Here is a 15,815-nt window from a genome sequence, read left to right as displayed (position 1 = left end):
GAAAAGAGCCTGGGCTAGGAGACCTTTGGGTCGCCGCTCCTTTCAAAATTCCTCTAGTTCGGGAAGAGGGATTGGGACTGGGGCAAGGGGAAACTAGGGCAGGCATGTCTCATCTGTGGATCTTTTTGCACTTCCCTACTTTCCAAAGTGTCTTTAATTTGCAAAATTAAAAATGAAAATTTTTGGACTTCTTTCTCTTGGCAATTTCCTAATTCAATCAATTTCTTCTCCACAGTGCCCCAAAATCGTGCGCTGTGGGCCATTGCCTGAGTTGCGTTTGGAAAATGCAAAAAAATCCACTTGACGAACCTTTTTAGACAACTTTTAGAATATTTAACATTCTTAACATCTAACAATTCAATTAACTTATAAAAAAACCCTTTCTGTGCTGCAGAAAGTGAGGCACCCATCCTCTTTTAGTTTTTAAATGCAGCACACCACCAAGGCCAGGTAAACTCAAAATTCACCAAAAATCGAAAACCACCGTGCACTTCCAACTACTGGAGACAAAAATTCTCTCACACTCACAAAACAACCCGGGCCACGATGCTTAACAGAAGCTGACTTCCAGCACCCTGCCTACCAAAGGCGAAATTCAAAGCTGGTAGTCTCGTGAGCCACCTGTTCACCAACTCAAAATCCATAAAAGCAAACCGAAAAACCACAAAACACCAGGGCAACTCCGACCAGGGCAGAGGGCCAAAAAACCCAATCTCCGAGGGCCGCGTAACCCGCAGTCTGGGGAGTAAACTCCACACCAGCTGCTTCCCCCCTTTTAGGTGGGGTATACTTACCAACTCCCTGGCGGTGGGTGAAAAGCTGACCTTGGGGAACCTCCGTCAATGAAAAGACCTCCTCTGGAGTGCAGCGGAGAAGGCTGCCTTCCTCTCCTCCAGGAGCACCTCTCGGACCCCAAGCAGCTCGCACTGGAGGTGGTGCGATGTCCAAGGATTTTTCCGTGAGCCCCGCTTCAGTTCTGGGCGCTCACCAATCCTGTCTGTGGGGTCCTTCAAGAAGTCCAAAGCCCTTTTTCAGGGCCCCATGTTGGTCGCCAGCACTGTCACGGTGCCCTAAAGACCTCAGGGTCTCTGACCACCCAGTTAGCTCAGGCACCGGTGGCAGCAACAAGGGACAGCCTGTAAGCAGCGCAGACAGGGCTGTCTCCTAGTGGGTTCTTGTTTCCTGGCAGGGTCTATGTGGCTGATGTAGCAGTGACAAGACGGAGGCGAAAGAAAGAGGGAGTCAGTTGCCAGAACCAAGAGAGGTTTATTCAACCACCTCAGCCCACAACTGGCCGAGGATAACTTGGAAACATCAACTTTTATACTGGGACAGAGGAAGGCGGGGTTTGCAGCAGACAACCAATAGAGGAAGTCTCCAGGGGAGTGGCAAAGGTGGGGTGATGGGGCAAGGACCAACCAGGAAGGGATAGGAGGGGATTTCCAAAGGCGGGAAGGGTGATTGACATATAACTGGAACTTACTTGCTGAGGGAGAACAAAGGAATATTAATTAGGGGGGAGGGGTATAAAGAACTGAACAGTACAATCAGAACAAGAAATATTATAAGCTAAATTCACAAACCACCACATACCCCTGCATGGCACCTTCCACAGTCACATTTGTGTTCTTCCTTCTTCACCAACAGTTCTTGGATGGCTTTTGGTGACTTGGAGAGGTCAGTCAGAAGATGTGGGAAACAACTTAACTGTTTTATACAGTTCTCTCAGTTACATACAAGTATTTTAACATTTTATATTTTGCTAAGGCTTACAGTGCAATACATTCATCATACTACTATTTCTATGAGCTGTAAGGTCATATACATCAACATAATACATTCATCACACTATGATTTCCATGGGCTATACAGTGCATACCTAAAATGAAAAATTAGGTTATATTAGTAAGCAGCTAAAAAGGGTTATAAATTGTGCTATATTTACAATCAATACCAACATATAAAGACTAATACACAAATGAGAAAGCCAATATTATGGGGTTATTTTTACCAATATGTATGTACCCCTGTAACAGTGCTAATGGTGTGCTTTTGGCATATAGCCAAGCACCCCAGTGCTGGATATTGTCCCTTTTTTATCCTTTATTAAACTTCTAAAAAAATCTAAAGAGTGAACTTTGTTTTTCACAGACAGGAAGGAAAGCTGTGAGATAATCAGTCCTGGAGGCAGTGCCTGGGCTTGGTGTTGATACCACTTTACAGACAGATAGCTGTGACTATCTTTGGACATTAATTCTCATGCTCAATCCATTTTTTCAAATCTTTCTTGAAGTGGGCTGGAGGCTTTGGGGATCTTGAGTGGTCACTTCTCCTCCCCTGCTAGGTCAATCTTTGGTTGACAGATCCTGCCCTTTCCTTTGCTCATGCTGCCTTTTGTTTGTTGTGTCTCCAGGGACTGGAACAAGGATGTTTGTGCCACAAAATGGTGCCCTACCCCTGCATGGCACCTTCCACAGTCACACTGTGTTCTTCCTTCTTCACCAACAGAATGGCTTTTGGTGTTTGAGACATCTCCACCAGCCCCTTCTCTTCTGGGATCCTACCCACACCAATGATAAGCTGCTCCTAAGTGATCTTGGTGTCAGTTAATAAACAGATCTTTGAAAGTGTAACTAATTTAGAAAGTAGACCCTGACACTTTGTCTTCACCAAAGATCTGTAAGAAAGGAAAGTGCTGGTGTAAAGCAAAATAGGGCTTAATTTAGAAGTTCCTCTGGACCATCCCTGCACTCTAGACTGAAAAATATTTCTCACTAAAAACCTAGCACTATTAATATCTTTTACATCCTGCCCCCAAAAGGATAACTACAGATATTAACAATGAAAAATCACACCACTCCAATATTATATAAAAGCTTACAGATAATTAATAAAAGCATCCCTAGCCTCTGACCCTAACAATAACCCCTTATCTAGCTCTAACCTACCCTAAACCCTAAATCCTAGCCCTACTCCTAACCAAACCACAGCCCTAACCACTTACCCCTAACTGTAACCTCTAACCCTAACTGTAACCCAAACCCTTTTCTTTACTTTGCCCTTGGTTTTAGTGTTGGGGCCCTTGGCTGGGCTGGTGGTGTCCAGGTGATGGTACACCTCTCTGCAACCCAGATGTTGTCCCAGTGGAGTGCTGTATTGTAGCAGGTATTATCCAGGTGGATCCACACCTGTGTGGAACTCAGGTGGTGTCCAGGTGTAACACCATGCAGGAGTGTGTGAGCTGGGTGTCCAGATGTAGTGCATTTGGCAACAGATGTTATCCAGGTGTGTCTATGTCACACCTATGTGGGACTCAGGTGTGTGTTTGTCACACCTATGTGCAACCCAGATGTCACCCCTTACTGACAATTTCCCTCCTCAGCTGATTCCATCACCTTCATGGGAACAGGCGGAGATGGATACACGTTTCATACATAACACCTGTGTTGCTGCCCACATGCATCTGCATACACACACCTGACACAGGTGTTGCTGAGCAGGTGTTTATTGCTATTTCCATCATAATGCAGCCTCTGTGGGGGCACATGCTTCTGTAGGGGTGGGGGGAGGGCTGTTAGGCAACCCCCCGCCCGTACCCAAATGTTCCAGGTGTCACCCGCTCACGACCCACAGACATACACCTGCTCCTCAGTGGTCCTGGGAGGGTTGGGGGATACTGCGGGGGTCTTGTGAGGTGCCAAGGAACTCCAGGAGGCCTCAGGGGTCTTTGATAGGGTGCCAGGGGTCTCAGGGGGTCCCTCAGTGGCCTCAAAGTGGTCAACACGGAAAGCCCAGCGCCCTGGGACCCCCAGGTTGCTGTGGTGGCTAAGGCTCTGCACTGCAGCCGTGCGTGACCCTGGCACATTGTAGTAGTGAATCTCGTCCCCACTGTTGAACCCAGCCTGCAGGGGGGAAAACAGAGGAACAGCGGGGAACAGAAAGGGAGGGGGGAGGGGATCAGAGTGACAGGAGAAGATGGGAGTTAAATTCTGCTCACATTCCCATTGAATTTTACCCAAAATGAGCATAATTTCACCCAAAATCCATTTCATTCCGCCTAAAATCCCCGATATCAGACCAAATCGCTATGATTTCAATACAAATCTCCTTAATACTATCCCAAATTCTACTGAAAAATCCCCCTTATTTCATCTCAAATCCCTTTAATTCTATCCAAATCCCCTTAATTCCACCCCAAAATTCTTTACACCCCTCAAGCCCAGAATCCCTCCTAGCGTAGTGTTCCCCATCCCTTGGACTGTCCTCATCTGTACAGGGATGTCCCCAAGCCCAGTGCCCTCTGTCCCTCTCTCTGTCTCCACCTGTGCAGGGGTGCCCCCCAGGCCAGTGTGCGGATCCCCCTGGTTAGCAATGCCAGTTGTCCACTGCAGGTCCCCATAGTTGAGCATTACAAAGCAGGTGGTACCGTCGGAGGCCAGCACAGCCTGGAAGGTGTTCACCTGCAGGGGGACATTGTCAACATGTCACCATGACCCTCAGCTGTGTATCCATCCCTCTGTCCCCAAACCTTTGGTGCCACCATGGTTAGGGACATCACGGTTGAAAGTCAAGATATTTGAGGCCCCTCACCTTGTCCCATGTCCCACCTTGTCTGAAGCAGCCCCAAAATAGGCCACACGGTCCCACGTGGCCACGAATGCCCAGGTCGGCTGTGGGGGTGGGTCCCCAGGTGGCACAGCAGGTGCCAGGTCCTGGGCCAGGCGCGCCAGCAGCTGGGGGTCCCGGCTCTGCCGGTAGAAGACGTCCCCTCCCAGACGGGTGTCCACATCAGCCCAGTAGGGTGCCACAAAGGGGCGGTTGCCCAGCAGCGGGAAGGGCTGGGGGGTGAACTCCGGGACCATCGTTCCAAAGGACACTACACCATTATTGTTCACCTGCAGGCAAAGATCACCCATCGGACACACCTGAGTTGCACCAACCACAGTGACCCTCCATGGTGATCCCAGGTACAGAGGTCCTAGTGTCTCCAGTCATGGGGATCCCGATCACAGTGATCCCTGTCATGGTGGCCTCAACTGTCATGACCCCCAACCTCCAGTCAGTCACCACAGAAGCTCCCAGTATGGGCCTGGGAGCCCCAGTGTGACCCTAGAATCTACCAGTATGGGTCTGGAACCCCAAAAACACCTGAGGGTCCCAAAGGTGTCCCCAGTGTCCTCAGGGACCCCCACAGGTATCCCTGATGTCCCCAGGGGTCCCCACTCACCAACATAGTCAAGGAGGCAGAGGAGGAAGAGGTGACAACAACTTTGGTGGCTACATCCAACTTGTCCCCCTCCCCTTGGTGTCACCCTCCACCTGTGACGCCCACCAAATGCCACATCTCCCATGTGCTCCTGGTTACATGACCCACATAGAGTGAGCGCTGGGCACGTCCAAAGAAGGAGAAGTTTTCCTGCAGGAAGATCTCAGGGCTCGTCCCGTCGTCCTCGTGGTGGGTGGCCTCATCTCCCACCCCTGGTCCGAAGGGGTACAGGACCTCACCTGGGGACACACACCTGTCACACACCTGGGACACATACCCAGTGGCACACAGGACCCCACCTGGGGGACACACCTGAGACCTCCCAGAATGGAGTTGGGATGTTCCAGTATGGGTCTGGGACTTCCCATATGGGTCAAGGACCCCCAGTGTCACCCCAGAACCTCCCAGGGTCGGCATGGGGCCTGCTGGTAGGGGGCTGGGATGTCCCAGTATGGGCCTGAGACTTCTTGGTGTGGGACTGGGACCTCCCACTATGGGCCTAGGACCCCCAGTATCACTCCAGAACCTCCCATTATGGGCCTGGCACACCCCCAGTGTAAGCCTGAGACCCCAAACTCACCCAGGGGTCTCACAGGAGTCCCCGATGTCCCCAAGGGTCCCCACTCCTCTGCGTGGCTGAGGAGGAGGAGGAGGAGGATGGGGGGGACCTTCATGTGCCCAGGCCTGAGGGAGTGAGGGGATCCCCCATCAAACATGTTCCCATGTCCCCTGTGACCTCTTCATCTTCCCCATGTCCCCAGTGTCCCCATATCCCACCATGCCCCTCCATGTCTCCCCCAATGTGCTGCACGTCCCCTTTGTCCCCTTGTCCTCCCTATGTCCCACCACGTCCCTCATGTCCCCCCTCCATGTCCCCATGTCTCCCCATGTGCCCCATATCCCATGTGTCCTCACTGGTCCCCCGTATTTCTCTGTGTCCACCATGTCCCATAAGTGTCCCCATGTCCCATATGTCCCCATGTCCCCCATGCCCACCAGTGTCCCCACTCACTGCACTCCCATGGTCCCAGGCTGTCCCAATGCTGTGGCTGGAGCCACTTTATCCCCACGGAGGGGACAGGCTGGGGGGGTGGGGGGGTGACACGGGACACCCCCAGGTGGCACCTCCCAGGGCCCCAGGCAGTTCCGTCTCTGCCCAGACCGCAACTGGGGGGGGACTGGAATGGACTGGGATGGACTGGGCTGGGATGTGCTGGGGGACACTGGGAAGGCTGGAGGGGACACTGGGGGGACACTGAGTGTGTCTAGGATGCGTTGGGAGGCACTGGGGAATGATGGGACATTGGGGGACACTGCAAACTTAAACGGGGGCTGGGGGACACTTAGTGACACTGAGATGCAGTAGAAGGGACTGGGACAAACTGGGAGGCATTTGGGAACACCGTGGGGAATAGTGGGGGAGGACTGGAATGCACTGGGAGGGACTGGGGACAGTGGGGGTACACTGGGGTCAGCTAAGGAAGGCTGGAAGAGACTGGGGGGTAGGGGTGTGTTGTACTGGGAGAGACTGGGGATGCCGGGGGGCACACTGGAGGGGGCTGGGGGGTTGGGTCCTGGCATGTACTGGGAGGAACTGGGGATACTGGTGAGGGGTCCCCTCCAGGTGTGCCGCAGCGCACTCCTCCCACGCTGGACTCGGATGTCCGGGAACCCCCTCCCCCTCCCCGGCACCAAACATCCGGGTGCCCCCCCGCCCCTCCCCCCCGTGGGACTCCGGCGTTGGGAAATATTGACCGACGGGGGGCGGGGGAAGGGGGGACACGGAACCGCCCGCGGCAGGACAGGGTGGGAACAGCCCTCCCCGCCCCACAACTGCCCCTCAGCACATTCCCACGCTCCTGTTTTCCCAGAATCCCCAGGATTTTATCCCCAGATCACCCGCAAACGGCATTTCCTCACAGGTTTTATTTTGGGGCGAAAGCACCGTTTGGGGGCTTATAAAAATCCGGGTTTTCCAGATCTGAGGCGGTTTGAGGGTGACGTCAGCGATGGGGCGCGGCCACTCAGGTGAAATGCCAATGTTCCACATCACTGGGTGGGAAGAAAGGCAAAAGGGGGATTTCGTGGCAGTTTCCCCCAGTTTAAGATCTTTCAGATCTTTCCCCCCTTTTCCGGTCTCTTTTCTTGCTTGTCGTCGTCCCCCCTCCCGCCCTTTTGAGGGGCTCTTTCCCCTTCTCTGGTGTCTCTCTCTTTGTCCTCTTCCCTCCTTCACATATTTTCCCATATATTTCTGGCCCCTTTCCCCTTTTTCTCTCTTTTCCCACTTTTATTTTTTTTTCCTCTTTCTTCTGTTTTCATACTTCCTCACACCCCCCCCCCCCCCTCCCGGCGCCTTTTTGGGTCCTTCACCCATTTTTTGTGTCCTTTCCCACCATTTTGAGCTTTTAATCTCATTGGGGGGGCTCTTTCCACCCTCCCCCCATCTTCTTTTTTTGATCTTTTTCCACTTGTTTCAGTTCTTTTTCTCTTTGAGGGGTCTTTTCTCCCTTCCTTTGTGCTCTTTCCCCCCACTTCTGAGCTCCTTTGCTCATTTATGGGTCTCTTTTTCCATCCTTTGGGGTTACTTCCCCCGTCTGTGCTCTTCCTCCCTTTTTTGGTCTCTTTTCCAGTATTTTGGGGTCATTTCCCCTGCTTTTTGCGCTCTTTCTCCAGTTTTGGCTCTATCTCCTGGTTTTGGTTTTTTTTTTTTTCTCTCATCTTTTTGAGGCTTTTTTCTCTCATCTTTTTGGGGCTCTTTTCTCCCTTTTGGGGAACTGTTTTTCCCCATTTGGTCTCTTTTCCATCTTCTGGAGCTTCTTTCCCCTTGGGGGGGGGCTCTTTTCCTCTTTTTTAGGCTATTTTCACGCGTTTTTTGGCACTGTTCCCCCTAGTGCCACCCCTAAGACAGCCAAATCCCCCCAGCCTAAGACACCCCTCCCCCAGTGTCCCCCAGTGTCCCCCACCTGGGTGAAGTCGGGCGCCCGCCAGGCCTCGGCCAGTGCCCACGCGTCGCTCGTCACCGTCCCGTCGGGCCCTCGCAGGTCATTGCTGGTGGCACCGTCAAAGTCCCCGCAGAGGCCACAGAGCGTCACCCATGCTTCCCTGGGCACCTCCACTGTCACCCCCGTGGCACCCAGTTCCACCAGAAATCCCGGGATCCGGCTGATCCGGAGGGTCGTGAGCACCTCCGTGATGGCCAATGGCCCCGGGAGCTCCAAGGGCAGAGGCGTGGGGACCCCATTGAGCTGCAGAACACCAAATTAGGGGAAAAAAGGCGATTGGGGGTGACACAGGGGTGAAGCGGAGTTGGAGGAATCTGAGTGGAAAGGAGGGAGTTTGTGGAAATATGATGGGATGCATCAAGGCATGGTGGGGGTAGGATGAGGGACAACCATGTAGGTGCTTGTCTGACATGAAACTGGGAGAAAAAAGAGCAATTTTGGTCAAAATTATGGGGTGTGTCAATTTATGGATGTCTCTTAGTGACCATCACCCACACAGGTGCTTCACTAGTAGGAAATTGGGGAGGAAAAAGAGCAGTTTGGGGCAAAATTAAGGTAAGAACATTATGTGGTGCTGGTGGGATTGGACAACCCATGGGGATTCTTACCTGGTCTGAACTTAGGGGAAAAAATACTGATTTTTTTTTTTTTTTTAAATTAAAATGAAGGTGAGAAGGACATGAAGGGTGCCAATGTGCGGTGGTGACAACATTTTTGGGTGCCACCCAGGCTGGTGACAACTTACCCAGACTTTCCTGTTCCTCCGCACAGTGATGAGGCCATGGGGGGTGAAGAGGTGAAGTGCCACCACTGCTGGCTGGTCCCCAATGTCCCTGATGTCCTCCAGCAGCCGGAACCATGCAGGGTCCCGGGGGTTGCACACGCTGGCCACCATGTAGATGCCGGTGGCCAGGGTGGCCCCAGTGACACCGTCAAAGGTGACAAAGCGGGTGGCAGGGGACAGGGCACAGCGCCCCGGGTGTGCAAATGCAGGTGCGGGTGCCATCACGGAGGCCACAGGTGTGGCTGAAGGGACAAGTGAAGGGGCGGCACTGGAGGCCCCCGGGCCCCCGGCAGGTGCAGGACTGGGAGCAGTCAGGGGTCAGGATGGTCTCAGCAATCTGTTTTCTGTGGATAAAATGTGGAAAGTAGGGAAAAGTGGCCAAAAATGGCCAAAAAAATGGGGATGATCATGCTGTGAGGTGTTGTGGGAGGGGGGAAGGGGGTCCATGTCTTCCATATCCCCAGTGGGTGCCCATGGGGACCACCAGCATGCCCCCAGTGTGTGCCCATGCCCTCACACATCCCCATGTCCCCCATGGGGGGCACACTGCAGGGACTGGGACACACTAGGGGACACTGGGAACACTGGTGGAGACACAGGGGGACACTGGGACATGCTGGGAGACACTGGGAAGGACACTAAGTCCCCCCACTAAGGGACTGGGATACATTGGGAGGCACTGTGGGGGGAAGAGAGACAAACTGGGAGGGATTTGGAACACTGTGGGGGAAAGGGGGGGAGGACTCGAATACCCTGGCAGAGACTGTGGACAATACAGGGAATACCAGGAGAGACTGGAGGGGAGGAGAGACCCTGGAGTAAAGGGGGGCGCACAGGGGGATGTGCTTGGGGGAAGTGGGGTACACTGGGGAGAAATGGTGACATGGAGGATGCTGGGGTATACTGGGAGGGACTGGGAACACTTTGGGAGGCACACTGGAGGGACCTGGAGTCAGCTGGGGGAGACTGGAACGGATTGGGAGGAACTGTGTTGCACTTGGAGGGACTGAGGATACTGTGAAGCAAACTGGAGGGGACTGGGGAGACTGGGAACACTTGGGAACACCGGGGAGGGCACACCAGAAGGAACTGGAATGTACTGGGAGGGACTGGAGACACTGGGGGGCACTCGGGAGGGAACTGGAAAGGACTGGTAGAGAACCGGGGTGTACTGGCAGGGACTGGGAACACTGTGCGAGGCACACTGAAGAGACCCGGCATCAACATGGGGAGCCAGGAAGGAGCTAGGGCTGGAACTGGGCTGTACTGGGAGGCACTGGGGCCACACCCACCTGGAAGTAGCGCCCCTGGTGCAGGCAGCCGCAGGTGCCGGGGAGGACGCAGCGGGCCCCATCGAACAGCAGCCCCTCGGCGCACTGACACCCCTCAAAGCAGCGCTCGCTGCACGGGGGTGGCACCGACACACCTGCACAGGTGTGCTCACAGGTGCGGGCACACAGCTGGTAGCGGCTCTTGGGGGGGCAGGTGAGAGCTGGGAGAGGGAGGGAAAAAACAAATGCAGTCATTAGGGCTACTAGGGGATCATCAGGGGTCTACAGGTGTCTCCTGGGATCAATGCCGTCCCATCTTTGGGGTGGACGGTCTGATGGGGCTACCATTGTGGGAGCCTCACTGGTTGCACACGGTTCCACTGTGGGACACAGGCTTACTGTTTGGGGGTGGGGGGGAATGGTTTCCTTTGAGGGTGTGATTTGGGATATCCCCAGATAGGGGCTTAGCAATGTGGACATTTATACCTTTTTCCATGCAGGAATGAGCCCCCTGCTCCATTCCACTCCCCTAGACCTCCAAATTCCCACCCCCATCAAAATTTCCACTCTGTAGGATTCCTGCCCCCATAAAAATTCTGATCCCTAAATTCCCATCCTCCCAAAACTTCACCACCCCAAATTCCCAACTCCATACCTCCTGTCACCTCAGATTCCCGACCCCCCCCCCAGAATTCCCGACCCCTCCATATACTCACGGCAACCCGTGGCCTCCTGCCACTCCCGGAGCGCACCTCCGGCTGCCTGGCACGCGGCTGCGTAGCCCTGAAAGCCGGGGCAGGGGTCGCCCCCTCCTCCACACACGTGGCGCTCGCAGGTCCCCAGGTACGTGTGGGGCGGCATCGCGCCGTGACACCCCGTGAAGGGTCCCTCGGGGTCTGCCAGCACCGCGCAGCGCCGCGCCTGGTCCGGGGAGCAGCTTGGGCTGGGCGCCAGGTGGGTGCAGTTTTGGGGGGGGGCTGTCCCGAGCCTCCCCGGCAGGGTCGTCGTCGTTGAAGTTGCCACAGAGGCCCCGAGGGCGGCGGGATGGGGGTGGCAGTGTCAGCACCACATACGCATTGCCGTCATAGAGGATTTTGGGGCCCCCCTGCAGAGTGTGCATGTCCCTGTTTAGAGGAAATAACTTTTTAGCAGTTTTGTAAGAGTTCAGTTCATACTTTAGAGTTAAGAAGCTCCAGCAAGAGCCCGAGTGCATCCCGTGTTGGAGATGCATACTTGGGTCTTGAGACAAGGCAACACCCTCCTCTTAGGAAGATCTTGCATTTTAGCAAGATCTTTAGAAAATTTAAACATTGCTGATAGTTTAATTTCAAAAGTCTTTAAAAGGAACACAGCTAATAGTTAATTATTCACATCGTTCTATTGTCAAAGGCAAAAAATAAGTCGCCTCTATGCAGTCTTCTGACACAATGGATCAGGCTGTGGATTTAGGCAAATAAAATTATATTTGGTCACTATGAATTTTGTCCTTAATTGTTGGGTTTTTTTATACAGAAATACAAAGGTAAAGTTGAACAGATGTTTGCCCAGATCAAGGAAGAAAGTGCAGCTCAGCTGCTGGCAATTCAGCGTTGGAATGACTGGTGGGAGGAATCTATCCGGAAGATAAAGCGACTCTACATCTGAGATTAGATTTTGCTGAGCTTTGTTGGTGTAAATGGACAAGTTTGTATGAATGTCACTGATATTCTTCTTCTATCTTACTAATCTGTTGCATTAAAAGAAGCTACTTTTTGCTTTTTGGTTTGTTTTGCCATGTTAGCACTCTTGTTTCCTCATATGCAGTCTTAAGACTATTACTGTACTCATCTTTACAATTTACATAACCACCTGGTTATGTATGGTTTGGCTTACAATATCACCTATTACAGTTCACATGTGTTTGTGCACATGAACCCTCTGTGCAAAGACACTCAATGCATATTTATTAGCAGAGTTTACAGGATTTTGTTGCAATTTTGTCCCTGTCAGCTGGTTTGGTCTGAAAACTCTCCAAGGCATGAATGACAACTATCCCTAACTAAGGGACATCAAGGCCCCTGTGCCTGAGCACCTCTGCACAGACCCTGATTGGAGATGGCCAGCCTGAAAAAGATAAACATTTTATGTTACCTTGGTTCAACAAGCTTTGGCTTGCCTACTCTTCCCATTCCTTGCCTTGCCTCTCCTACTTTTACCTTTTGTTGCTTGTCCTTGCCTACCATTTTCTTTCATTGCCACACCCTTGTGTGCCCCTCCCTTGCCTTATCTGTCCCTCTCTTGCCTTTCCTTCCCTAGCCTTCCTTTGCCTTGCCCCTCTGTCACCTCTTACTTTCCTTGCCATGCTTTTCTCTTCTCTTGCCCTTCTCTTTCCTCTCCCTTCTCCCTTTTCCTGCCGTGTATTGACTTGCCTCTCCTATGCCACTCCCTTGCCTGGCTTTGCCTTTCTTCACCATGCCCCTCTGACTTACCCCTCCTTGCCTCCAATTTGCCCCTCCCTCGCTTTGCCCTTCCTTCCCCTTGGCCTGCTGAGCCCTCCCTTGCCTCACCTTGTCCATCCCTCCCTTGCCATCCTGTGCAATCCCGTGTATACTCCTCTTGTGCTTTGCCTTTCCTACTCCTCCCTTACCTGCCCTTGCCTTGCCTATCCTTTCCCCACCCATGCCCCCCTTTCCTTGCATTTGCTTTTCTTTCTTTGCCCACCCCATGCTCCACCCTTGCCTTACTCCACTCTTCCCCTTCCCTTTCTTTTCCTTGCCCCTTCTTTGCCTTTCCCCTCCCTTGCATTACCTACTCCTCTCTTGCCTTGCCTTCCCCTCCATTGCCCTTTCTTGCCTACCCCTCCCTTGCCTTGCTGTCATTTTTCATTGCCCGTGCCTGTTTTGCCTCTCCTTTGCCCCTTCTTTCCCCTCTACTGCCTTGCCTTCTGCCCCCCTCCATTGCCTTTTCCCTCCCATGCTTCTCCATTACCCTGCCTTTGCTTTCCTTCCTTTGCCTACCCCTTGCCTTGCCAACCCCTGCTCTTATTTTCTTTGTCTTGCCTTAATTGCTATTGCCTTTCCCCTCCCTGCCTTTCATTGCTTCGTGCCTTGTTTTGCCCCTCCCTTGCCTTGCCTTGCCCCTCCCTGTCCTTGCCTTGGCCCTTCTTTGCCTTATCCGTTCTTGCCTTGCCTTGCCTTTCCCTTGCCTTGTTTTGATTTGCTCCTTGTCCTGGGTTTAGGATTCTCAGTGAATCCTTCCCGTTGTTATCAGGGAGACCCTGGAAGGGGAGGAGGCGGCTTTCGAGGTGAATAGTCAGTGATCAGGATACAGGAGGAAGTGACCGATGGCCCTGGCATTCCAGTGGAGTGGTTTTGGGGTTGGGGAGTTTTGGCTGGGGATGGGCTCTTCGCTTGGGGTTTTTCAGGAGTTGTGGCTTGGTGCTGTGAAAGGTCTGACCCGACACTTGGCTGCAGGTGCCTCCTTCTTTTCCTGGGGGATCCGGAGCAGTCGCGCAGTGCTGCCTGGAGCCAGGCAGTCTCGGCCACATCTCTGTGCACAGTACTCAGCACCACGCTCGAGCCCTGGCGACTCCCCCAGCCTGTGCCTGCTGCTGTGGGCAGTGCCACGACCAGCTGCCGCCCGGGTGAGTTTGCAGGAGGAGCAGTTTTCTTCCTCTGCTCTCTGTGCCAGTGGAGCCGTGGCAGCCTCTGCTTCCCAAAGTGTGCCAGCCCCTCCTGCTGAGGGGAGTCATAATGACACCAAAGGGGGAGAAATGGCGTTTGAGACGTGCCGAGTTTGTTACTGTTCTGTTGGGATGTTGGGGTTTTTTCATGTAAAGAACTGTTATTCCTACACCTGCGTTTTTGCCTGGACGCCTCATAATTTTGAAATTACAGTAATTTGGAGGGAGAGGTCTTCTTTCCTTTCCAGGATGGTTCCCACCTGCCTTGGCATGCATTTATTTTTTAAACCAAAACACTCCTCCCTTGTCTTGTCCCTCCGTTGTTTTGCCTTCCTTGCCCCTTCCTTGCCTTGTTCCTGCATTGCTTTGCCCTCCCTTGCCCTTGTCTTCCCTACTCTCCGTTGCTCCTCCCTCGGCTCTTCTTTGCCTTGCCTTTGCCCTCCCTTGCCCATTCCTTTCCCTTCCCTTGGCTGGCTTTGCTTTGTCTTGCTTTACCTTTCTCCTCCATTGTAGGTGCACTGAGGGCTTTGTGGCCTGTGAGTGCTTTGGGAGTTTGAGGTCTGTGGTGGCTGGGATGGCTACAGGGGCTTGGTCTGTGGTGGCTGTGAGGGCTCAGGGGCCTTGGAGGGCTGTGGGGTGTGTGAGCTCTTTCCCAGCTTTGAGTGCTGTGGGGTCTGGGAAGGCAGCAGGGTCTGTGAGTGCTGTGGGGTCTGGGAAGGCTACAGGGTCTGTGAGTGCTGTGGGGTCTGGGAAGGCTACAGGGTCTGTGAGTGCTGTGGGGTCTGGGAAGGCAGCAGGGTCTGTGAGGGCTGTGGGGTCTGGGAAGGCAGCAGGGTCTGTGAGTGCTGTGGGGTCTATGAAGGCAGTAGGGTCTGTGAGGGCTGTGGGGTCTAGGAAGGCAGCAGGGTCTGTGAGGGCTGTGGGGTCTGGGAAGGCAGTAGGGTCTGTGAGGGCTGTGGGGTCTATGAAGGCAGTAGGGTCTGTGAGTGCTGTGGGGTCTATGAAGGCAGTAGGGTCTGTGAGGGCTGATACGGCGCTGGAGGCTTTGAAGGCTGTCGAATCTTGGTGGGCTGTGGTGTTTGTCAGGTCCTTCAGGGCTGTGAGGGCTATGGGAGTGTTATAGATGACCGGGGATAGTTCATGGTTTTAGATTATATTTTGTTAAGAAGATAAGTATAAAATTGTTATAAGCAGGGGTTTTGCCGTAGAAACGGACAGTCCCTGGCTTGTAAAAGTTGTTTTTCTCACTTGTGAGCAGGGGTTTTGCCCTGCTTGTAAAGGTTGCCTTTTTCAGAAAATGACAAAGGTGTATCTGGGTGGAGGGAAGGACGCTAAGCACCGCCATTAAGGAAGGAGCCATCTCCTTTCTGGCAACAAGGACTGCTGATGGTTCAGTCATTGAAGGTTTACACGAATCTCAGCCAACGCACAGAAAGAAGACACACCTCTATTCATCCACCCGAAACCCCGAAATTAGTATTCATCTCTCCTCCAAAGAACCTATTCAACGGGGAGGAAGACTGAGTAAAAAACCTGAAATTACTTTATGAAACGGCTGTTCATCCTTAGGCGAAATAAAGAATATATAAGGGGACTTGAAGTGGGCGGGATTCGTGAACAGAGGGGGGGGGTCACATTGAGACTGAGACAGGCGTTCACCCACTGCCGATCCCGCGTCTGTCGACACTGTCCTTTTGATTGCTGGTAGGTTTAAAATTTTGTTCTATATTTTCTTAAATTAATAAAAATTATTAATTTGAAAATTGGCTGAGCATTTATAACAGGAGTGTTGAAATCTGCAAGGACTGGGTGGGTTATGGCTGCTGTGATG

At 52.9% G+C, this 15,815-nt stretch overlaps 2 protein-coding genes across 5 annotated transcripts; both read right to left on the bottom strand.

The window, feature by feature from the left end:
- Positions 1 to 233: 233 nt before the first annotated feature.
- LOC134560641 (sushi, nidogen and EGF-like domain-containing protein 1) lies at positions 234 to 8,188 on the bottom strand. Of its 4 annotated transcripts, none has more exons than XM_063416853.1 (6): positions 7,166 to 8,188; positions 5,847 to 5,950; positions 5,375 to 5,505; positions 4,608 to 4,895; positions 4,323 to 4,460; positions 234 to 3,902 (listed from the first exon to the last, which is right to left on the bottom strand). In XM_063416853.1, the coding sequence occupies exons 2-6, from the start codon at positions 5,938 to 5,940 to the stop codon at positions 3,621 to 3,623; spliced, it is 933 nt and encodes a 310-aa protein (XP_063272923.1). In that variant the 5' UTR covers positions 5,941 to 5,950; positions 7,166 to 8,188; the 3' UTR covers positions 234 to 3,620. The 4 variants fall into 4 exon arrangements, with proteins under 4 accessions (XP_063272923.1, XP_063272924.1, XP_063272922.1 ...); XM_063416854.1 differs by having other exon boundaries at positions 7,187 to 8,188; XM_063416852.1 differs by lacking the exon at positions 7,166 to 8,188 and having other exon boundaries at positions 5,847 to 6,086.
- LOC134560642 (IgGFc-binding protein-like) lies at positions 7,186 to 11,288 on the bottom strand. Its single transcript, XM_063416857.1, has 5 exons — positions 11,040 to 11,288; positions 10,345 to 10,544; positions 9,014 to 9,389; positions 8,230 to 8,511; positions 7,186 to 7,318 (listed from the first exon to the last, which is right to left on the bottom strand). Exons 3-5 carry the CDS (start codon positions 9,272 to 9,274, stop codon positions 7,316 to 7,318), a joined length of 546 nt encoding a protein of 181 aa, XP_063272927.1. The 5' UTR covers positions 9,275 to 9,389; positions 10,345 to 10,544; positions 11,040 to 11,288; the 3' UTR covers positions 7,186 to 7,315.
- Between the last annotated feature and the right edge of the window lie 4,527 nt (positions 11,289 to 15,815).

The sequence above is a fragment of the Prinia subflava genome, chromosome 20, assembly GCF_021018805.1.
Source record: "Prinia subflava isolate CZ2003 ecotype Zambia chromosome 20, Cam_Psub_1.2, whole genome shotgun sequence".
Lineage (NCBI taxonomy): Eukaryota > Metazoa > Chordata > Aves > Passeriformes > Cisticolidae > Prinia > Prinia subflava.
This window is presented reverse-complemented; position numbering and strand designations above follow the sequence as displayed.

Excerpts from the sequence above, each read along its gene's own strand:
- LOC134560641 (XM_063416852.1), bottom strand. The coding sequence starts at position 5,982 with ATGTTTGATGGGGGATCCCCTCACTCCCTCAGGCCTGGGCACATGAAG. Across the intron at positions 4,896-5,374 it reads GTGCCCAGCGCTCACTCTAT|GTGAACAATAATGGTGTAGT; the intron begins GTGGGTCATGTA and ends CTTTGCCTGCAG. Across the intron at positions 4,461-4,607 it reads TTGGGGCTGCTTCAGACAAG|GTGAACACCTTCCAGGCTGT; the intron begins GTGGGACATGGG and ends GTCCCCCTGCAG.
- LOC134560642 (XM_063416857.1), bottom strand. The coding sequence starts at position 9,274 with ATGGCACCCGCACCTGCATTTGCACACCCGGGGCGCTGTGCCCTGTCC. Across the intron at positions 8,512-9,013 it reads GGAGGAACAGGAAAGTCTGG|CTCAATGGGGTCCCCACGCC; the intron begins GTAAGTTGTCAC and ends GGTGTTCTGCAG.